General features: G+C 35.7%; 1 protein-coding gene across 2 annotated transcripts in view; it reads right to left on the bottom strand.

Annotated features, from left to right (window-relative positions):
- Positions 1–663: 663 nt before the first annotated feature.
- The window catches only part of ANO5 (anoctamin 5), an 89,898-nt gene continuing 72,668 nt past the window's right edge, over positions 664–17,893 (bottom strand). For both annotated transcript variants that reach the window (XM_047878391.1, XM_047878392.1), the window contains exons 15-21: positions 17,166–17,335; positions 16,404–16,501; positions 12,820–12,950; positions 10,379–10,584; positions 7,355–7,533; positions 5,711–5,816; positions 664–2,763 (exon numbers count right to left, since the gene is read on the bottom strand). In XM_047878391.1, coding sequence (XP_047734347.1) covers positions 2,542–2,763; positions 5,711–5,816; positions 7,355–7,533; positions 10,379–10,584; positions 12,820–12,950; positions 16,404–16,501; positions 17,166–17,335 — 1,112 coding nt within the window. In that variant the 3' untranslated portion in view covers positions 664–2,541. The remainder of the gene's footprint in view (positions 2,764–5,710; positions 5,817–7,354; positions 7,534–10,378; positions 10,585–12,819; positions 12,951–16,403; positions 16,502–17,165; positions 17,336–17,893) is intronic.

The raw sequence follows: 17,893 nt of genomic DNA, 5'->3' as shown, positions 1-17,893 counted from the left end.
ATTATCATCTTCTTTGCATCTTCTCCTTGATAAGCTGCTTAATGGCTTAGCTGAGAGAAGAATGTTAAAGCCAAGAGAAATCATGAGATGCAACAAAGATAAGACAGCAGCCCATTTAATTAAGATACTCCCTTCTTGATGGATTCCTCTAAAATAAATGTTTTGAGGTGGATTTTGCTTCTTGTGTGCAAAGAAAAACTGATGAAGGCAAGGATTAGAGATGACATTTGAAAAGAGTTATGTAATTTTTTTGGCTTTTGCACTTAAAATTATTTCAAATAAAATCTCAAGTGTTTCCTGGAACATTTCTGGAAAAAAAGAAAGTTTGGGTTTGACTGGATGATAAAAACATCAGCCATGCTGATAAATCTCAACCTACACTTGGTAGTCTCTAAATTCAGCCCTCCATTAAAAACACAATGATTCTACCAATCATTGGAACTATTCACTTGTCTTCAAATGATTTCCTCTCTTGCTAGTTTCTCCATACATTCTAGAAACCTGACACTTGAGTTGATTTTGTTTTAAGATTGCAGTGTACAGATAATTTTACGAGTTTGATTTGTCTTTATTTAACACTCTAGATCTATAAATACTGTTAAGCCATACAAACTAAAACTTATATCCAAGAAGCCAATTTCCACACTCTTCCTTATTTTTATTAGCACCTGGAAGAAAGCAATATGTATGAGCTGTGCACAAGGGACAACACTGTAGTAACAAAGAGTTTGATTTCACAAGCCAAAGATACTGCATCTGGGGCTTATTTCGTAGTAACATTAACTGGTGTTCTCAAGCAAAAAATAGGTCTCCTCTTCATATGAAATCCTTTTTTCAATAATGAGATCATTTTAAATTACACAAAAATGTTTTTTATAAAATATACCCAGTGGATGCCAAATCATTACTGTCAATATTGGGGTAACTGTCTCATGGTTTTATAAAACTCATAATCCTCATTTCTAAATGCTTAGTACTGAACACCAGTTAATACCACCTGCCATATACTTAATATTGGCAATTCTACAAAAATGTATTAGGATCAAATAATGAAATACTACCTAAAAAAATCTTGTGATAAAGTTTCTCCTTTTGTATACAATTTAAAAAAACACCATTTTTTTGGAACTGAAGTGTAATTTGAAGCTACGGGCGCAAATAGTATATAACTGAACTGTATCTCTCACTCTATAATGTTAAAAATATGGATGAAGTATTTTTAAGAGAAAGAAGAACAGGTGTACATGTGCCATAGGCCTACATATGAGAGAAATCATTCAATTAATTTTTTCTCACTTAGCTATCAAATCCATCACCCCCTTCTTCCTTGGTTGATCTTTTGGTGTTAAACTCCGTGAATAATGTTAAATTGACAATTTCTCTAAAAGAAGCTAACATTTGAGACGTTACATCACATCAGATGAACAGCACAACCACTTCTTGTGTGTCAAAGGCATAGGGACAAGGCACTGAGCACTCTATGGAGCAATGAATGCATCAATAGAAAACAGTGTAAACCCATTAAAAGACTTGAGATCGCTTTAAACAGAGAGATCAAATTGCATAAGCAACTTGTACCTAACTTATACAAAGAGCTAATGCTCAAACAGGTTTCATGATGCAAAATACACATTGTAGAAGAAAAATGATTTTTAAAAATTCAACGATTTTTTATAGATTAAGCTCAACAGATTAATCAATATTCATTGTCTTGTGTTTGTTAACTGGTAAGAAGACACATTTACTTCTCTACAATATCTTTCATTTACTTGAAGAACTGAAGCAACCTAACAACTTAATGCTGTTTTCCAGATAACAATCCACACTTGAAATTGCTGTTACCAAAATGTCATCTTTAAAGAACTGAGATGTTAGACTTTTGTTGAAACCCAAATGTCCAGTCTCTTGAAAAATCAATTCTGCATTGACCTGGAAGGGCTATCTGGGATTCTGATGGAAGTTTACCTTATTCAGGATGATTTCAAGAACAAATCCCTGCCATGATATTTACTCAACGCATTTAATAAGTGAGTTTTCTTAAGTCGTTTAATTTGAGGGTTTCATTCACATGGTCGAAGATGGCAGGATATAGATGGCTCGGTAGGCCTCTTCACTTCTTTTCTCCATGTCCCAACATTTTTCTTGATGGGAAGAAGTTATAAAACAACCCAATAGGAGACCATGAAAATGTGCAGATGCACTGGAACATGATGGGATAGCCCAAGTCCAGTGTTTAATTCTAAACTGCAACATCCCATGATTTTCCACTATTCTGATTTGATATGCACTCTTAACAATCATTTCTAGAACTCCAGAAAACAATATCTGCAGAGGGCTCAGTCAATGAAGTAGACAAGTGGTATTCTTCCAACCTCACAAAGTTGGCCTCTGTAAAAGGGTACAGAAAACTCTCAGTTAAAAAAGAAGAAGGAAGAGGAGGAGGCAGGGTGAAACTGACATGTGGCTTTTGGCCTCTGGCCTGAAAACCCACGGAAAATTGTGAAGCCTAACAGGCAACCAGTGGCTTGTTCATTATGTTGATTAGACTGTTGATTTAGCCAGTTGTGTTTTGTTTTCCTGAATCAGGACTTCTTTGGCAAGTTCACTTGAATTAGCTCTCAAGTTCTCTTTTAATTTGTTAAGCTCAAAGTCATGGAGAATCTTGATAGTCATTAACTTTTCTCTCTTGATTCTCTCCAGAACATCTTTTGGAACATCAGGAATCATCCAGGCCAACAAAAATTTAACTAAAAACACAACGTGCTGGAGGAAAAATAAAAGAAAATCAAGGACATTAGAATTGTCAAATGTTCAGCAGGAAGTTCTTACAAACCACTTTAATCATTCAATAAACTGTGCTCAACACAGAAGTATGAGGAAAAGGCAAAAGATACGGTCGTTGTCCCAGAACGACAAACCTTAAGCAAATGAATATATACTAAAATGTGTAATTTATAGACATTTAAGTTGATCATGGTTATTGAATATACTTTTTTCTATGCTCACTCCTGAAAACCCAATACATATTTGTAAAGGAATTTTGAAAAATGGTGTAACTCACAAAGACAAAAAAAAAAAAAAAAAAAAGGAGGAAACAGTAGGAACAGATTCCAGAGATGGAAGAAAGCTGGCGCTTAAACTTGCAATTGGTGATATGGTGATGGTAAAAACCAAGAAGACAAAAGCCAACTTTATTTTAGATCTTCAATAAATATCAGGAAAGATGGTCTTATGGACTTGGAAAGCATGCATGTGGGTGGAGTTGAAAACAAGAGGATTAGCCAAAATTTGGTATAAGGAGGAGCAGGTGAATTTTCAGGACCTCTCTCCCACCTTCACCCAGGTACTACTTCTCTCCAACCTCACCCTGGCAGCAGTTGAGTAATTTGCTTTCTATAGAAATCAAAACAGAAAGCTGTGAACTCAGGAGCACCAGAGACACCAGAGAATGGAGAAGTGGCAGCATTCTGAAAACAGGGCAACTAAGTGAAATTCAGTGAATCCTAAGATCCCTAGTCTTCTGTCTTGCTCAGCTCTCAGAATACAGGTAGCCATAAAATAGCTCAACAGAAAAGAGTTCAGAGGATTTTTCTTTGGGGAGGGTAACCAGTCTGTGAAATTAGAATGGTAGATATCAAAATTTTGTAGGCTTCAAATGAAAAGGTCCCCCTCCCTAACTCGTCACCCTATATAGTGAAACCCACCAAGTGACATTCTTCTTGTATGCACACAAAGCTTTTATAATCAGCTTTCATTTATTCACTCTTAAGTATGAGCAGGTTGGCAAGAATCACCCATTATGTAAGAAAGTCTCTAATGTAAAAGAAAAAGTTTGAAACAGACAAATGGGAACTAAGAGGCAACAGAAATAATGAAGGAACAAAAGAACAGAACAAAAAGACAAAAAATAGGAGACCAACTACTTATAGGAGAGAAATAATAAGAATTTCAAAACAGAAAGCATAACACCTGAGTAACAGAAGTTCCAGAAAGACAGAAAAGAGAAAAGAAAGAAAGAATAAAAAATAATAATAATACATACAAGCAAATTTTCTCACCCTGAAGGGTATGTTTTCAGATTTATAGAGTCCAGCAAAGTGTCCAAAAAAATGAATACTGTCCAATAACAAGAAGCTGTCTTGTAATGTTTCATAGAAGAGGACTAGTGGGAGAATCCTTAAAGCTTATTGATTTAATAAAAGATCAGAAACAAAGACTGGGGAATTGGAATGCTGACATTGAAACTGACAGAAAATGGTGCAATGTCTCCAAAAATGTCAAGAATACCTGGGGTGCCTGGGTGGCTCAGTTGGTTAAGCAGCCACCTCTTGGTTTTGGCTCAGTCACAATCATGGTCATGAGATAGAGCCCCACGTCAGGCTTCATGTTGTGAGAGCACAGCCTGCTTGGGATTCTCTCTCTCCCTCTTTCTCTGCACCTCCCATACATGCGTGCTCTCTCTTTCTCTTTCTCAAATAATAAATAAATTTTTTAAAAAGTGTCAGGAATACCTAAATAAAGTTGGTTGAAAATTTTTCAGGGAAATAACTTTCAGTCTTGAATTCTATACCACTTAGTCATCTGTGTGGAAAGAAAAGAAATTTTCAATATTCAAGGTCTCAAAAATTGACCACTCATAATTTTCCTCAGAAAATTACTGAAAAATGTACTTCACCTAAATAAGCTAGTAAACCAAGAATGGGAGAAACATAGACTGCAGATAATGTAGCATATAGCATTCAATACAAGAGAAGGTGAAAAGAAGTCCCAGGATGATGGTGAGTCAGAGCTCACCAGATTAAAAACTGGTCATCAGAGCTGGATGATTAAAAACATTAATAAGAATAATAAATAAACAAAACTCAATGAAAAAAAATCCTGGTGCAAATGACCAGACTGAATGGTGAGCTAAACTGATGATGTAAAATATGGGAATTAAACAGTGATAAAGTCATAAAGAACTGAGAGAAAGAGAAGAAAAACATGGGGAGGGATACACATAAGACTGCTCTCTTTTTTGTCATGTAGAATCTGTGTCTGCTTGCATTAGACTTGTGTATTATTAGATTTCACAGCAGAGTGAAAAAGTGCCTCACCTTTATTTCTCTCCCTTATTGGCCTTCATATCTTATGATGTAGAACACTCAATATATAATTTACCCAAATCCCCCCTCTGTATTTGTTCTCTTTGAATGCATGCCTTATATCCATAACAAGAATGGATAATCCACAAAGGGGGAAACATAATACAGTGGACAGAGCAGATGCTTGGCAGTGATATAGCTGGCAATGAAACTCAGCTCCAATATTAGCTGATTATCTTTAAAACCACTGCTAATTCTGCTGAGTCTCAGATTTATTTCTCAAGAGTCACTAATAAAGTCTAACTTACAGGGTTATTATTATAGTGTCTGGAATCACTATATAATAGATACTCAGTAACATCAATGAGTTCTCTGTCCTTTTATCGACCTTGAAAGAAGAGGCCACATTTTTTCTTTTTTTCTTTTATGTCACCTTGATATCTTCAACAATAGTAGGTGAATAATAGGGCAACCCATTGTACTGAAAATATCCCTAAGTTGCTTTTTAGGACAACAAATACTTCCTTCAAAATAATTTCCTGAGATAATTTTTTGCTGAGCAGACACCTTTAGAAACCTGAAGGCAGAAGACAGACTAGCTGGAATGCAAGTTAAGAAAGGCTTACTTCCATAACAATGATGAAAGTCATCTTGGCAGCAAGGACGTGCCAGTACTGCATATTATGAAAATATTTCTGGTCATGATCAGGTGGATATCTGTAATCCCTGTACCTGAAAAACAGAAGTAAATGCCAAAAAAATTAGGTATGATTTCCAATAGAGACCTAGCATAAATTCTTACTATTTCTCTTAAGAGACATTTTTAATTGACTACAAAAGTCGAGTCATAGGAAGATAACTCCTGTTATGAAATGTTTCTTTTTAGCACAGATAAAAATCATGGCCACATGTTACTTGTATCTAGTTTGGTATAGCAGAAGACACAAGTGAAGCTTCTCACCTGACTTTCAAAGTCAAATTTCTCAAAAGAGTTACCAAAATGATGCTGTCTCTGTTCCCCCTCTTCCTGCTCTTTAATGCAGTTCTATGCACCACTTCCCTGAAATGCATTGTCTCCTATCCTTAAACTGAAGAAACACGCTAATCCTCATCTTTTTTGATCTTTAGACGGTAGGACTTGACATTGTTGACCATTTCTATTTTTTGAAACTCTATTTTCTTTTGGCTTATTTGACACTGCATTGTTTTTGTTTTTCTTACTATTTTTCTGGACTTTTTTAGTGCTCAACCTTGGGGCTCATTGTTTTCTACAAAGTTGCTAGAGATTGATGTTCTTCAAAGATTTAGTCCAACTAGGAAGTGATGAAATCAAGAAAACTGACCCACATCTATGCTCTTAAACAGTATACTATGATTCCTCTATATGCAAATCTAAAATATAACAATGGTTTTGTCTACTGTTCTATCAACATTTTGCTGTTTCTTTGTTGGAATCCCAGATGAAGTAGCTGGCTTAAGGTTTTAGTTAAGTGGGGTGTGTGTGTGTGCGTGCGTGTGTGTATGTATACGTATATATGTATGTATTATATGTATATATATATGTATATATTATATTATACATATATATATGTATATATATATTATATTATATACATATATATGTATACGTTATATATATACATATATATGTATATATGTATACATATGTATATACGTATATATACATATGTATACATATGTATATATTTATATATACATACATTTATGTCATATATATTTATTATATATAATCTTTAATTCATAGGGTAAAAAGACCCTCACAGTACATGAGACACTGAATGTGGAAATACATTCACAAATCTAATTTCATGCTTCCTACACGGAAGAAACCCTTAAAGTGGGATGGATGGTGAACTTATATTATTTCTCCCTTTCTCACTCTCTTTTTAAGGACACATAGTTAAATTCAAGTAGGTTAAATGCATATATAATATGATCATGCTGTATGATCTATAGATACTACATTTTGGGACCAAGATGTATTTGTTGGTCAGAAGTCTTTCCAATAAATTTAAAAAATAAGAAACAATTCAAAATTGATATCTTTACCCATGATATTCTTTTACTTTTGGACATTCTACTTTTCCAAACCAGATTCATATGATGAGTGAATTCCAAAATTGACGCACTTTACCCAGGATTTTTATTGCCCCAAATAAATCCTTCACATTGTAAGACAGGAAGAAAATGGAGAATTTAAAAAATACATTTAAAAAGCAAAATTAAAAGCTAAGAACGTAAGAAGGAACCTGCAAGTGGTGAAGTCTCGTTTCTCCCAAGGTGCAGTGTGGTTTGGAAAATCAGCTATCAGGAATGTTGACAGGCTGTCATTGACATATCCTTTCATGGGTGCAGTGGCATCCTTTGAGTAGGCATAGTAGTAAACTAAACGGGGAATGATGTCCGAGGTAAATGCAACAATAAAAGCCTAAAGAACAAAGTAAGAGGGAGATTTTGAGCTAACAATTTCATTTTAAGAATATCTGATTTGCATATGTCTCAGTTCTATATGGATACAAATGATTAAAATGCCATTACAAATCATGTTAATAAATGAGTCTTTGGCCTAAAACATGAAATAGGCCTTTTTTTTTTTTTTTTTTTTTTTCAACGTTTATTTATTTTTTGGACAGAGAGAGACAGAGCATGAACGGGGGAGGGGCAGAGAGAGAGGGAGACACAGAATCGGAAACAGGCTCCAGGCTCCAAGCCATCAGCCCAGAGCCTGACGCGGGGCTCGAACTCACAGACCGTGAGATCGTGACCTGGCTGAAGTCGGACGCTTAACTGACTGCGCCACCCAGGCGCCCCTGAAATAGGCCTTTTAAAGCATATGATTAGTATTCCAAGATTTCACAGCTAGAAAGTGGTTAAGGTGAAAAGTGAACCTAAATGCATCTAGCTCCAAAAACCATGCTCTTTCCACAATGCCTTGTTATTTCTTCCATTTATTTCACAGCATAGTTCTACTGTCCCTAACCAAATTCATTTGGCTGAATCAACTCTGTAAGCTAGGACAGTGTGTGTGCCTGCATCGGTGTGAGTTTGCACACATGTGTGCACTATTGGTGGCTGGTGGGAAGCAAAGGAGAGATAGAAGACCATGTGATGGTAAATTGCCCAAAGTTCAGTGTAATTAATCTTAGTATTTAATTCTATAGGAATGGTATTTTCCCATTCTTACCTAAGCTCTGGAATTCCTGTTTCTTTTAGGTTAGGTAAGTCCATTTAAAACCATCTGGCTCTGCCATCTACATTGTTAGTGTAGATGCTTAAAAAAACTTTAGTTAGTTAGTTAGTTAGCTAGTTACTTATGTTTATTTATTTTTGAGAGAGAGAGAGAGACAGAGAGAGAGAGAGAGACAAAGCACAAGTGGAGGGCAAAGAGAGAGGAGACACAGAATCTGAAGCAGGCTCCAGGCTCTGAGCTGTCAGCACAGAGCCTGATGTGGGGCTCGAATTCATGAACCAAGAGATCATGACCTGAGCCCAAGTCTGTCAACTGAGCCACCCAGGTGCCCCTAAAAACTTTTAATATTACTTCTATAGCTACTGGTGCATTCAGGTTTTCTACCACTTACTGAATAAACTTTGGCAGTTTTTATTTTCTAAAAAGGTGACAATTTCAAATAGATTTTATAATTTATTTGAATAAAGGCACATATATAACCATTTCACAATTTTCTTACCTGTATCTTATAACTTTTTTCTTGTTTGAGATTGTCAGAGTTTTATGTCTTTTCAATGAAGCAGCTCTTGATTCACATAGGAATTATATTGCTTTTTAAATTTATTTTCTATTTTGATTATTTCTGATTGCATCTCTATAAACTCTTTCCTATTATTTTTTGTTGATTAGTTTTATGTTTTTCTTTAGTTTCTGAAATTATGTGCTCAGCTTATGCTTTCAAGTCTTCTTTTTTTTTTAAATTAATTAATTAATTAATTTATTTATTTATTTATTTTTGCGACAGAGAGAGACAGAGCATGAACGGGGGAGGGTCAGAGAGAGAGGGAGACACAGAATCTGAAACAAGCTCCAGGCTCTGAGCAGTCAGCACAGAGTCCGACGCGGGGCTCAAACTCACATACCGCGAGATTGTGACCTGAGCCGAAGTCGGACGCCCAACCGACTGAGCCACCCAGGCGCCCCATCAAGTCTTCTTTTTTAATAATAAAAGCATTCAGGGGTACCTGGGTGGCTCAGGCAGTTAAGTGTCTGACTCTTGACTTTGGCTCAGGTCATGGTCTCATGGTTCAAGAGATTGAGCCTGACATTGGGCTGCACACTGACAGCACTGAGTCTGCTTGGGATTCTCTCTTTCTTCCAATCTCTCTCTGCCCCTCCCCTGCTCACACCCATATTCTTTTAATCTCTCTCTCTCAAAATAAACTTAAAAAAATAACAAAAGCATTTATTGCTATGAATTTTTCTGTAACTATAGTTTTAGCTAATTCCTATAGGGTTTCATTTTAATTAAGCTCTCTATAATTTGAATTTGGCTTCCATTTTATACAATAAAGCTTACTTGGGAATGTGAACGTTAGGTAGTTAGATTTTTTAAAAATTATCTTTATTATCGACTTCAATTTTTATAACATTATTATATACAAATAAGTGTTATAAAATTTCTGCTTTGGAGAATTTAGTTTCATTATCATTAAAAAAATGTTTTTAATGTTTATTTATTTTTGAGAGACAGAGTACGAGCGGGGGAAGGGCAGAGAGAGAAGGAAACAGAATATGAATTAGGCTCCAGGCTCTGAGCTGTCAGCACAGAGCCCCATGCAGGGCTTGAACTTGCGAACCGTGAGATCATGACCTGAGCTGAAGTTGGAAACAACCGACTGGGCCACACAGGAGCCCCTCATTATCATTTTTTAATAAGTGCTCCATAAGCAAAACACATTAATGTTTTATATTCTCTATTTGTAGTATACAACTCCTTGTATAATTAAGCTTTAATTGTGTTATTCAAATCTTTTATACCATTACATATTTTCTGTCTACTCTGTCACATGCTATGAAACTATATCATGGTATTTTAAGGACAGTGGTTTTACAATTTTCTTTGTATTTCTAAGAGTTTGCATGTCATAAATTTCTCTATGTTGTTCAGTGCATAAAAGTGTAGGGATGGTTTATCATTATGGACTGTCACCATGATGAAAACAACATAAATAAATATTGAGTTAAGCATCATTCACATCTCCCCAACCCCAAGAAAACGAAATAAAATACGAAGCCGTCCAACCAAAATGGGTCCACTTACATTAGTTGCAACAGAAAGGACAGCCATTCCATAAAGAATGTCTTGCCAAACACCTATGCTATGAGCTTTAGCAGCTACCGGTCTCCTGTACTGAGTTGTAAGTTTCCAGGCATCTACTCGGATCTCTATAATATTATTCAAGAGAGCAAGAAGAGGAGCCAAAGGAAAAGAGGCCACAAATAATGTGACAAATCCAAATTGGATAACTGTAGGGAAAAAAAAAATAGTGAAGTCATTATTATGAAAGAGAAAAAGGGGAACATTCTGCCCAATGCCTCCAACTCCCTCGTTTTAGAAGGATCTACACCAGCAAAACCCTCCAGGCCTCTTTCCATCTGCCCACTCCTTCCCCCTCATTGGAAGCCTAGTGACTTGTTTGCTTACTAGAAGAGAAAGGAGAAACTGAGCATGTACAACTCAGTTCTGTCCTGGCTGTTTCTTTTGACATCTGCTTCTCTGAAGAAAGCATCTCCTCTTGTCAGATAAGAGATTCTCTTTATTCTTTTTAAACATAGCCTTTTATTTTGGGCTATGTTTATGCCTATGCTGGCCCAGCCTTTACACTGGTATTGGCACATTAGTGGGGTAATCAAGTTTTTCTATCTTGCTAAATCTGTGAGATCAGGGATAAGGACTGATTCATTTATACGCTTCCAAGAGCCAGCATGTGTTGGGTATATAAACATACTCAACTATAATAAGCCTTATGAATGAATACATTATTTAAGGTTGGTTAAGGTCCTGATCCTCTATACTATCTTGACATCTTTCTAAATAAATTTTATTCTCTTTTCTCATTAAGACTTAGCATCTATGTAAGTTAGCTTCTCTTCCTATTTTTGTTTGCTTCCAACAACGATTAAGGTACAAGAATCCATTCAACTGGCAGTTTGGGCTTCCCGTGAGTGAAAAATGTAGTAAGAGAACAGGAATGGCTTTCCACTAAAGGGAAAAAAAAAAGACTCTTCCACGAGTCCTCTATTTTTAGATGAATCCCAAGTGTTTCTGAATTTCAACTTTTCTCACAAAAAATTCTCAAAATAATCAGTCTTGCCATTTACTAAATCTACTGAACACCTCTACTGAACTAAGAGACAGAAAATTCAGAGGAAGTGTTATGTAGAAACAGCTTGAATTTTCTGGGTTCAAATCCCAGGTTTTTACCTAAAATCTTTCAGCCCATAACACAAATTAACCTATCCAAATTTCAGTATCCTCTAAAACAAAATGCAGTGAATAATGACTCCTCTGCAGAACGTTTCAAGATTAGGGATAATGTTCATTAAACAACCAGAATAAACTAACTCTTAGCTGTGTCTCAATAAATGGTAGTTAATTTTCTTATGACAACTTGATTTCATTTTTTAAAAATTTCAGTGATAATCCCTAACGCATCTATGCACAAATGCATTTGATACTTACAAATTTAATTAAAAATTACAGCCTCATCACCCCTAAACCAAGGACTGCCCAATTTTACAGTCATCTATATGAAACATACTTCTCTCAATTTGTCTTAAATTTACCTATTTCAATCCAGGTATCATGTGTATGTATCACAGTGGAGAATCAATAACAATTTCAGGTCATTTTTTCATTCTATCATTATGGGATTAGAGAGTAAGTGAAGAATATTATTCCACCAGAGAAGCAGGGAGGGTAACTTGAGAGGAAACACTCAGAGGTTAGAGTGGGAGAGAGCCAAAGCATAAGAGACTCTTAAAAACTGAGAACAAACCGAGGGCTGATGGGAGGTGGAAGGGAGGGGAGGGTGGGTGAGGGGTATTGAGGAGGGCACCTGTTGGGATGAACACTGGGTGTTGTATGGAAACCAATTTGACAATAAATTTCATATATTTAAAAAAAAGAGGGGAAACACTCAAGTAGACTTTATAAGTAGTCCTCAGCAATCATCCTTCCTAAAATTTCACCTCAAAATCTCTTCTCCGTTCAATCCTTAGCATTTTTATGCATTCTTGTATTCACTGTGAGCTTCCCTTGCACAACTGTTTTTAGTCTGCTTCTTTTCAGCCTGAAATAAAGAACTTACCTAAATGTATGTCAGACTCTGGAAACATCTTTCAACTTATTCTCTCTTTGGGCTGTCAGTGTGGCAAACAGGACAGCCATGCAAGCTAATCTGAGATAGGAATTTAAAAGTAATCCATACTTTATGTGGTTCGACAATCTTAATGTTCAATTGATAGGAAAAACATCTCTACCATTGGTGTTTTGAAATTAAACTTCATTCTGCATTCTATTTGGTAAGGATATAAATACCGAACCAATCTTTTCCATATCCATCCATGTGTCTTTTAACCTACCATCCAATAATTTATTGGACACCTACCAATGTGCAAGGCAGGAAGAAATATAGAGCTGGAAAAACACTTACTCTACTCAACCTGACTCTATGTTTCAAGACAGTGGTTAAAAATTACCTGTTTCTAAGTACTCATAGAACAGCCCAAGAGATCCAAAAGTTTCAAGGTCATGATCCTGCTCCCATCGACTGTATAGCTTTTCGGAATTGGTCCGAGCTTTTCGACGTCTCCACCAATTCAGAACCATACTGTTGAAGTGATAAAAGTAAATACATGATTAGAATTTAAAAGTAAGGGGTCAGAGAATAAGGGGGTTAGATCTAGAAATTGGCAGTAAGACAGGGTAGGTAACTTAAGATCACAGAGCAAGGAGAGATGACTATAGCTAAAGTTGAAATAAAAATCTAGAGTTCTTTTCATAACACATGCTGCGGTCAAAGTTCTTTATTGGGGTGATGAAGAAAATAAGACAACCCTGACTCTCCCCTATGAAAATATATTTACTCAGAGACAGTTCTGTTAAAGAGCATGTGGACAAGAGGGTCACCATAGCACCTCTTTTTTTTCTATTTAATTTATTAACCTTTATGTTGTCATGAAGAATGCTCAAGGAAATGAGAAGTTGGTTACAAGAGAAAATATATGACAAAGGAAACAAAGAGGCTTATCTAATATGTGAAAATAAATGCAATAATCCCAAACAATATATTGCCTAACTAAATTCCTTATTATTTACAAAATAATATATTATGATGTTAGATTACTTTAAGGAACAAAACGGCTCTTTGTTAGAAAATCAGTCAATGTAATAAGTCACATTAGCAGATTTAAGTAGAAAAAGATAAAATCACGTTGACAAATGCAGAAAAATTCATTTGATACATTTCAAGCACCTATTAAAACCTCTATATGACAGAAAAGTAGGAAAAGAAGGAAATTACTTCAATTGGATCAAAAGCATCTACCAAAATCCTGGGGTGAACATCATCCTGAATAAGGGAAAGTCACAGCAAAGGAAACAACTAACAAACCAAAAGACAACCTACTGAATAGGAGAGGATATGCATATGGCTTATCTGATAAAGGGATAAAGATACGACAATATCTTTTTTATTTTTAAATGAGGTGTGAGGTCTACATTGTTCCAGCAGCCTTCTTCAATGAACTGCTTTTGCACCTTTGTCAAAAATTAAATGGCTACATTTGCATGGATTTATTTCTGCAATCTCTACTCAGTTCCACTGATCCATACATGCATTCCTTGACCAATCTCACCATCTTGATTAATATAGTTTCATAATAAGCCTTAAAATTGAGTGGTGCAATTCTTCCAACTTTATTTTTTATCAGAATTGTTTGGCCTGTTTTAGTTCCTTTGCCCTCTATATCAATTTTAGAATCTGCTTGTCTATAACTATAGAAATTCTGCTGATATTTTGATTGGAATAACAAATCTATATATCAATTTGGGGATAACTGGCGTCATTACTAATTTGAGTCTTCCAATCTGTGAGCACATTTCTCCCCAAATAATTTTTTTTCCACCAGGATCTGTAGTTTTCGGCATATAAATCCCATACATTTTAAAAATTTGTACCAGTTGTTTCATTTTATTTTGGTGCTTACTCTTTCTGTACTGATCGATGATTATTGCTTCCCATACTTTGATTTTGTGCTCTTTTCTTGCTCAACTACACCTTTCAGTAGTTCTTCCATTGAGGGTCTATAAATGTAAATTCTTGTTTTTATGTCTAAAAGTGTCTTTATTTCACTTGCACTTGATAAAACAGTTAAACTGTTTCTAGAAATCTAAGGTGTGCATTAATTTTACTCCAAATCTTGAAACGACTCTACCGTCCTCTGTATCCAGTGCTATGAGTAAAAAATCTGTTGTCAGTGTAGATGATACTCTTTTTTCTTCTGGAAGATTTTAAGATTGTTTACCTCTTATGTTCTTGAGTTTCACCATAGCATATCTGGGTGTGAATTTAATTTTATTTATCTTACTTCATACTCCAAATTTGTTTTCATTTCTGAAACTCATGTTTTCCTTCAGTTTTGGAAAATTATCAGCAATTACCTAGTCAAAGAATTTTTCTCTCCCACCATTTACCCATTCTCTTTTTTCTGGAACTGCTACTAAGTTGATGTGGAAGCCTCCTAATATAGTCTCCTGTCACTTTATTTTTTTAATTTCATTGCCACTCTATTGCCATTTGTATAACGTGGGAGTGTCTCAGTACTATTTTCCAATTCATTAATTCACTCTTCAATTGTGTCCAGTCTGCAATTGATGTCACCTATTGTACTCTTTATTTAAAGTACAATTTTTTTCATTTATGTATAACTGATTCTTTTTACTGTCAATTTATTCTTGTTTCATTTATATGTTTTTATTTAAATTCTTTCCTGATCCTTCTAAATGACAGTATCACTTCCTTTTATGCTTTTAGGCTTTACCAGAAGCTTCTAGCTAGAGTAAGTTCACTTTCTAAAACTTGATTTTGTTAGCAGTCTCTGTAGCATTAAATTTTATCATAAGTTATGGAATTTTGGTTTCTGTAGGTTTAATTTTACTTTTTTCTTTTACTTCCTTGTGTGTCTGTCTCTTTTCCTCTCTGTATTTATTCTCCTCTTGTGTTTGGTTTAGGGGTTATCCCCATTCTGCCCTCCAGATCTCAGTTTACAGCTAGGACTTAAAAGAGCAGCTTAGAGTTATTTCCCTGGGGCAATTGGGATGCAGTGCATCAAATACTGTTTGAAAAGATAAGTCTATGTTCTCCCTTTGTCAGCACATGAAATAGAACCCCAGTAGTGCTACAGAACTGTAGGGAGAAGTAGGAGCAGAAGGGGAGGGTGTTTTCAACTTTTTCATAAAGAAGTGAGAATAAACCCAATCCCTAACATCAAGTACAGTTACACTGGCCAATCCCTAGTCCTAAGTGGGGCACTTTAGTCCACTTGACACTATAGGTGTTAACCTTGGCACTGTCATTTCCTAACTGGGAGACCTGCAAGATTACAGGCTTATGATTCTTTCTCTTTTTATCCATGGAAATTTTCAACTTATATTTGAGATCAACTGTCATTCTGGTTTTCTCTTTTGATAATGTATTCATTATTGCTATGCTTTTGGACTAGGGAGCAATTCCTTCATATACTAAAACTTCATTCATGACCAATTTTTGTGCCTAAGTGTGTCCATGTCACAAAGTTTATTTATTTATTTTGGGGGGGGAGGGAGGGAAAAGAGAGAGAGCCCGACATAAGGCTTGAACTCATGAACCATGAAATCATGACCTGAGCAAAAATCAAGAGTGGGACACTTAACTGACTGAGCCACTCAGGTGCCCCTCACATGGATATTTTTAACAGAGTTCAACATTTAGTAATCTTGAGAAATAATATGTGACATACAGAATAATATACAGAGGATACAACATTTAGATTTCCCAATGGAATCTCCACAGGAGAGAGAGATAATACATTTCCCTCAACTTCACTCAAGCAATAAAAATCCATATTTAAAAGCCTGTGTTACCTAAACGCATTACTATTGATTAAAAGTGAGTTTTTGTTGTTGTTGCTGTTGTTGACTTAAGCATTTGCTAACAAAGATACCATGATAATCAAAGAATTCCATCTTCTTCCAGAAGAAAGCTCTTATGGTTATTTAGGAAAAACTTGTAAGTCATACATACGGATAAATGGCTTCTTTAATGTTTCCAAAGATCTGTTTCCCAGTCATTATGATGGTCAACTGGGTCGTCAATTCTATTAGACAGCCTCCAGGATCACACTAGTCAGAGGCAAGAAGAAAAAAGAGTGAATGATGAAAGATAGACTTTTGCAAAAAAAAAAAAAAATCTCAAACCAAAAGACTACAATCTAAAGATTTTAATGGGAATGGATATTAAAGGGGTATAAAGAGATACTTAGCTCAGCAGTTTCAAGCATGTTCATTAACCAGTTATGAGATAGCTGCATTAGATTCAGATTTCTGGTCTTACTCTTAGAAGATTCTTTATATATTTACATCTGAATCTTTATATTTGGATTGGGGCTGGAAGTTGTTATTTTCTCCCCATGATTTACATACACAACCACATATGGAAACCACCTACTGGTCTAACTCTGTAACCCATGGTGGAGCCATTTCTGCTATACTTGTGGAACACTATCATTCATCCTTTGCAGGAAATCTTCAGGAATATAAAACATACTTATCCCATTTTATAGCTCATATTTACTACTAAACAATAGGTACAATATTACTTCTTGCCCAAAAGGAATTGGAAAGTCTATCAGATGACAGGATTGTGAGACCAATACTCTCTGGAGAGAGTTGGTGTCTTAGACTTCTCTTAAATCCTGATAAAATCTGAGTTAGTGCTGGACACACAAAAAGTATGTAGTTAATTATTGAGTTACTAAAGCCACAAACCTCTCAAGAGAATTCCTACCTCTTCACTTCTCCACACATTAAACAAATATGTGTATTTTCCGGGATAGCCCACGAACTTCCCTTTAAAGAAAGCTACGTAGAAGCAGGATGAGTAAAAATTTACAAACTGAAACAGGAACATTTTCAAGGTAAGACTGCTCTCATATTCCTGGTAAGTTCGAGGAATTTCTGTTAAGAAATAAAACACCAAGGTTAAATTATGTGCCTTCCTGTTTCTCTTTAAATTCTGTATTCCCTGGTTCAAGTCATATTATTAGTCACATTATTCAGAGAACCTGTTGAAATGTGACCCACTCTTCATTCTAACAGACCAATATCAAGATTTGTGCTCGGCTTTCTTTTTTTTTTTTAATTTTTTTTAATGTTTATTTATTTTTGAGACAGAGAGAGACAGAGCATGAATGGGGGAGGGTCAGAGAGAGAGGGAGACACAGAATCTGAAGCAGGCTCCAGGCTCTGAGCTGTCAGCACAGAGCCCAACACAGGGCTCGAACTCATGAACCGTGAGATCATGACCTGGGCCAAAGTTGGACACTTAACCGACTGAGCCACCCAGGCACCCCTTGTGTTCAGCTTTCTATCAGAGACTTTGTATTAATCTAATCACTGGAGAAGCCTAGGAAGCAGTCATTACTTTATTTAGATGGGTAAAATACTTGCCTGGAATCACAGTCAGAATATGGCATTTAAACCCTTATCAGAACGGCGAGCATAAGCCCCCTTATA

Source organism: Prionailurus viverrinus, chromosome D1 (assembly GCF_022837055.1).
Source record: "Prionailurus viverrinus isolate Anna chromosome D1, UM_Priviv_1.0, whole genome shotgun sequence".
Taxonomy (NCBI): domain Eukaryota; kingdom Metazoa; phylum Chordata; class Mammalia; order Carnivora; family Felidae; genus Prionailurus; species Prionailurus viverrinus.
This window is presented reverse-complemented; position numbering and strand designations above follow the sequence as displayed.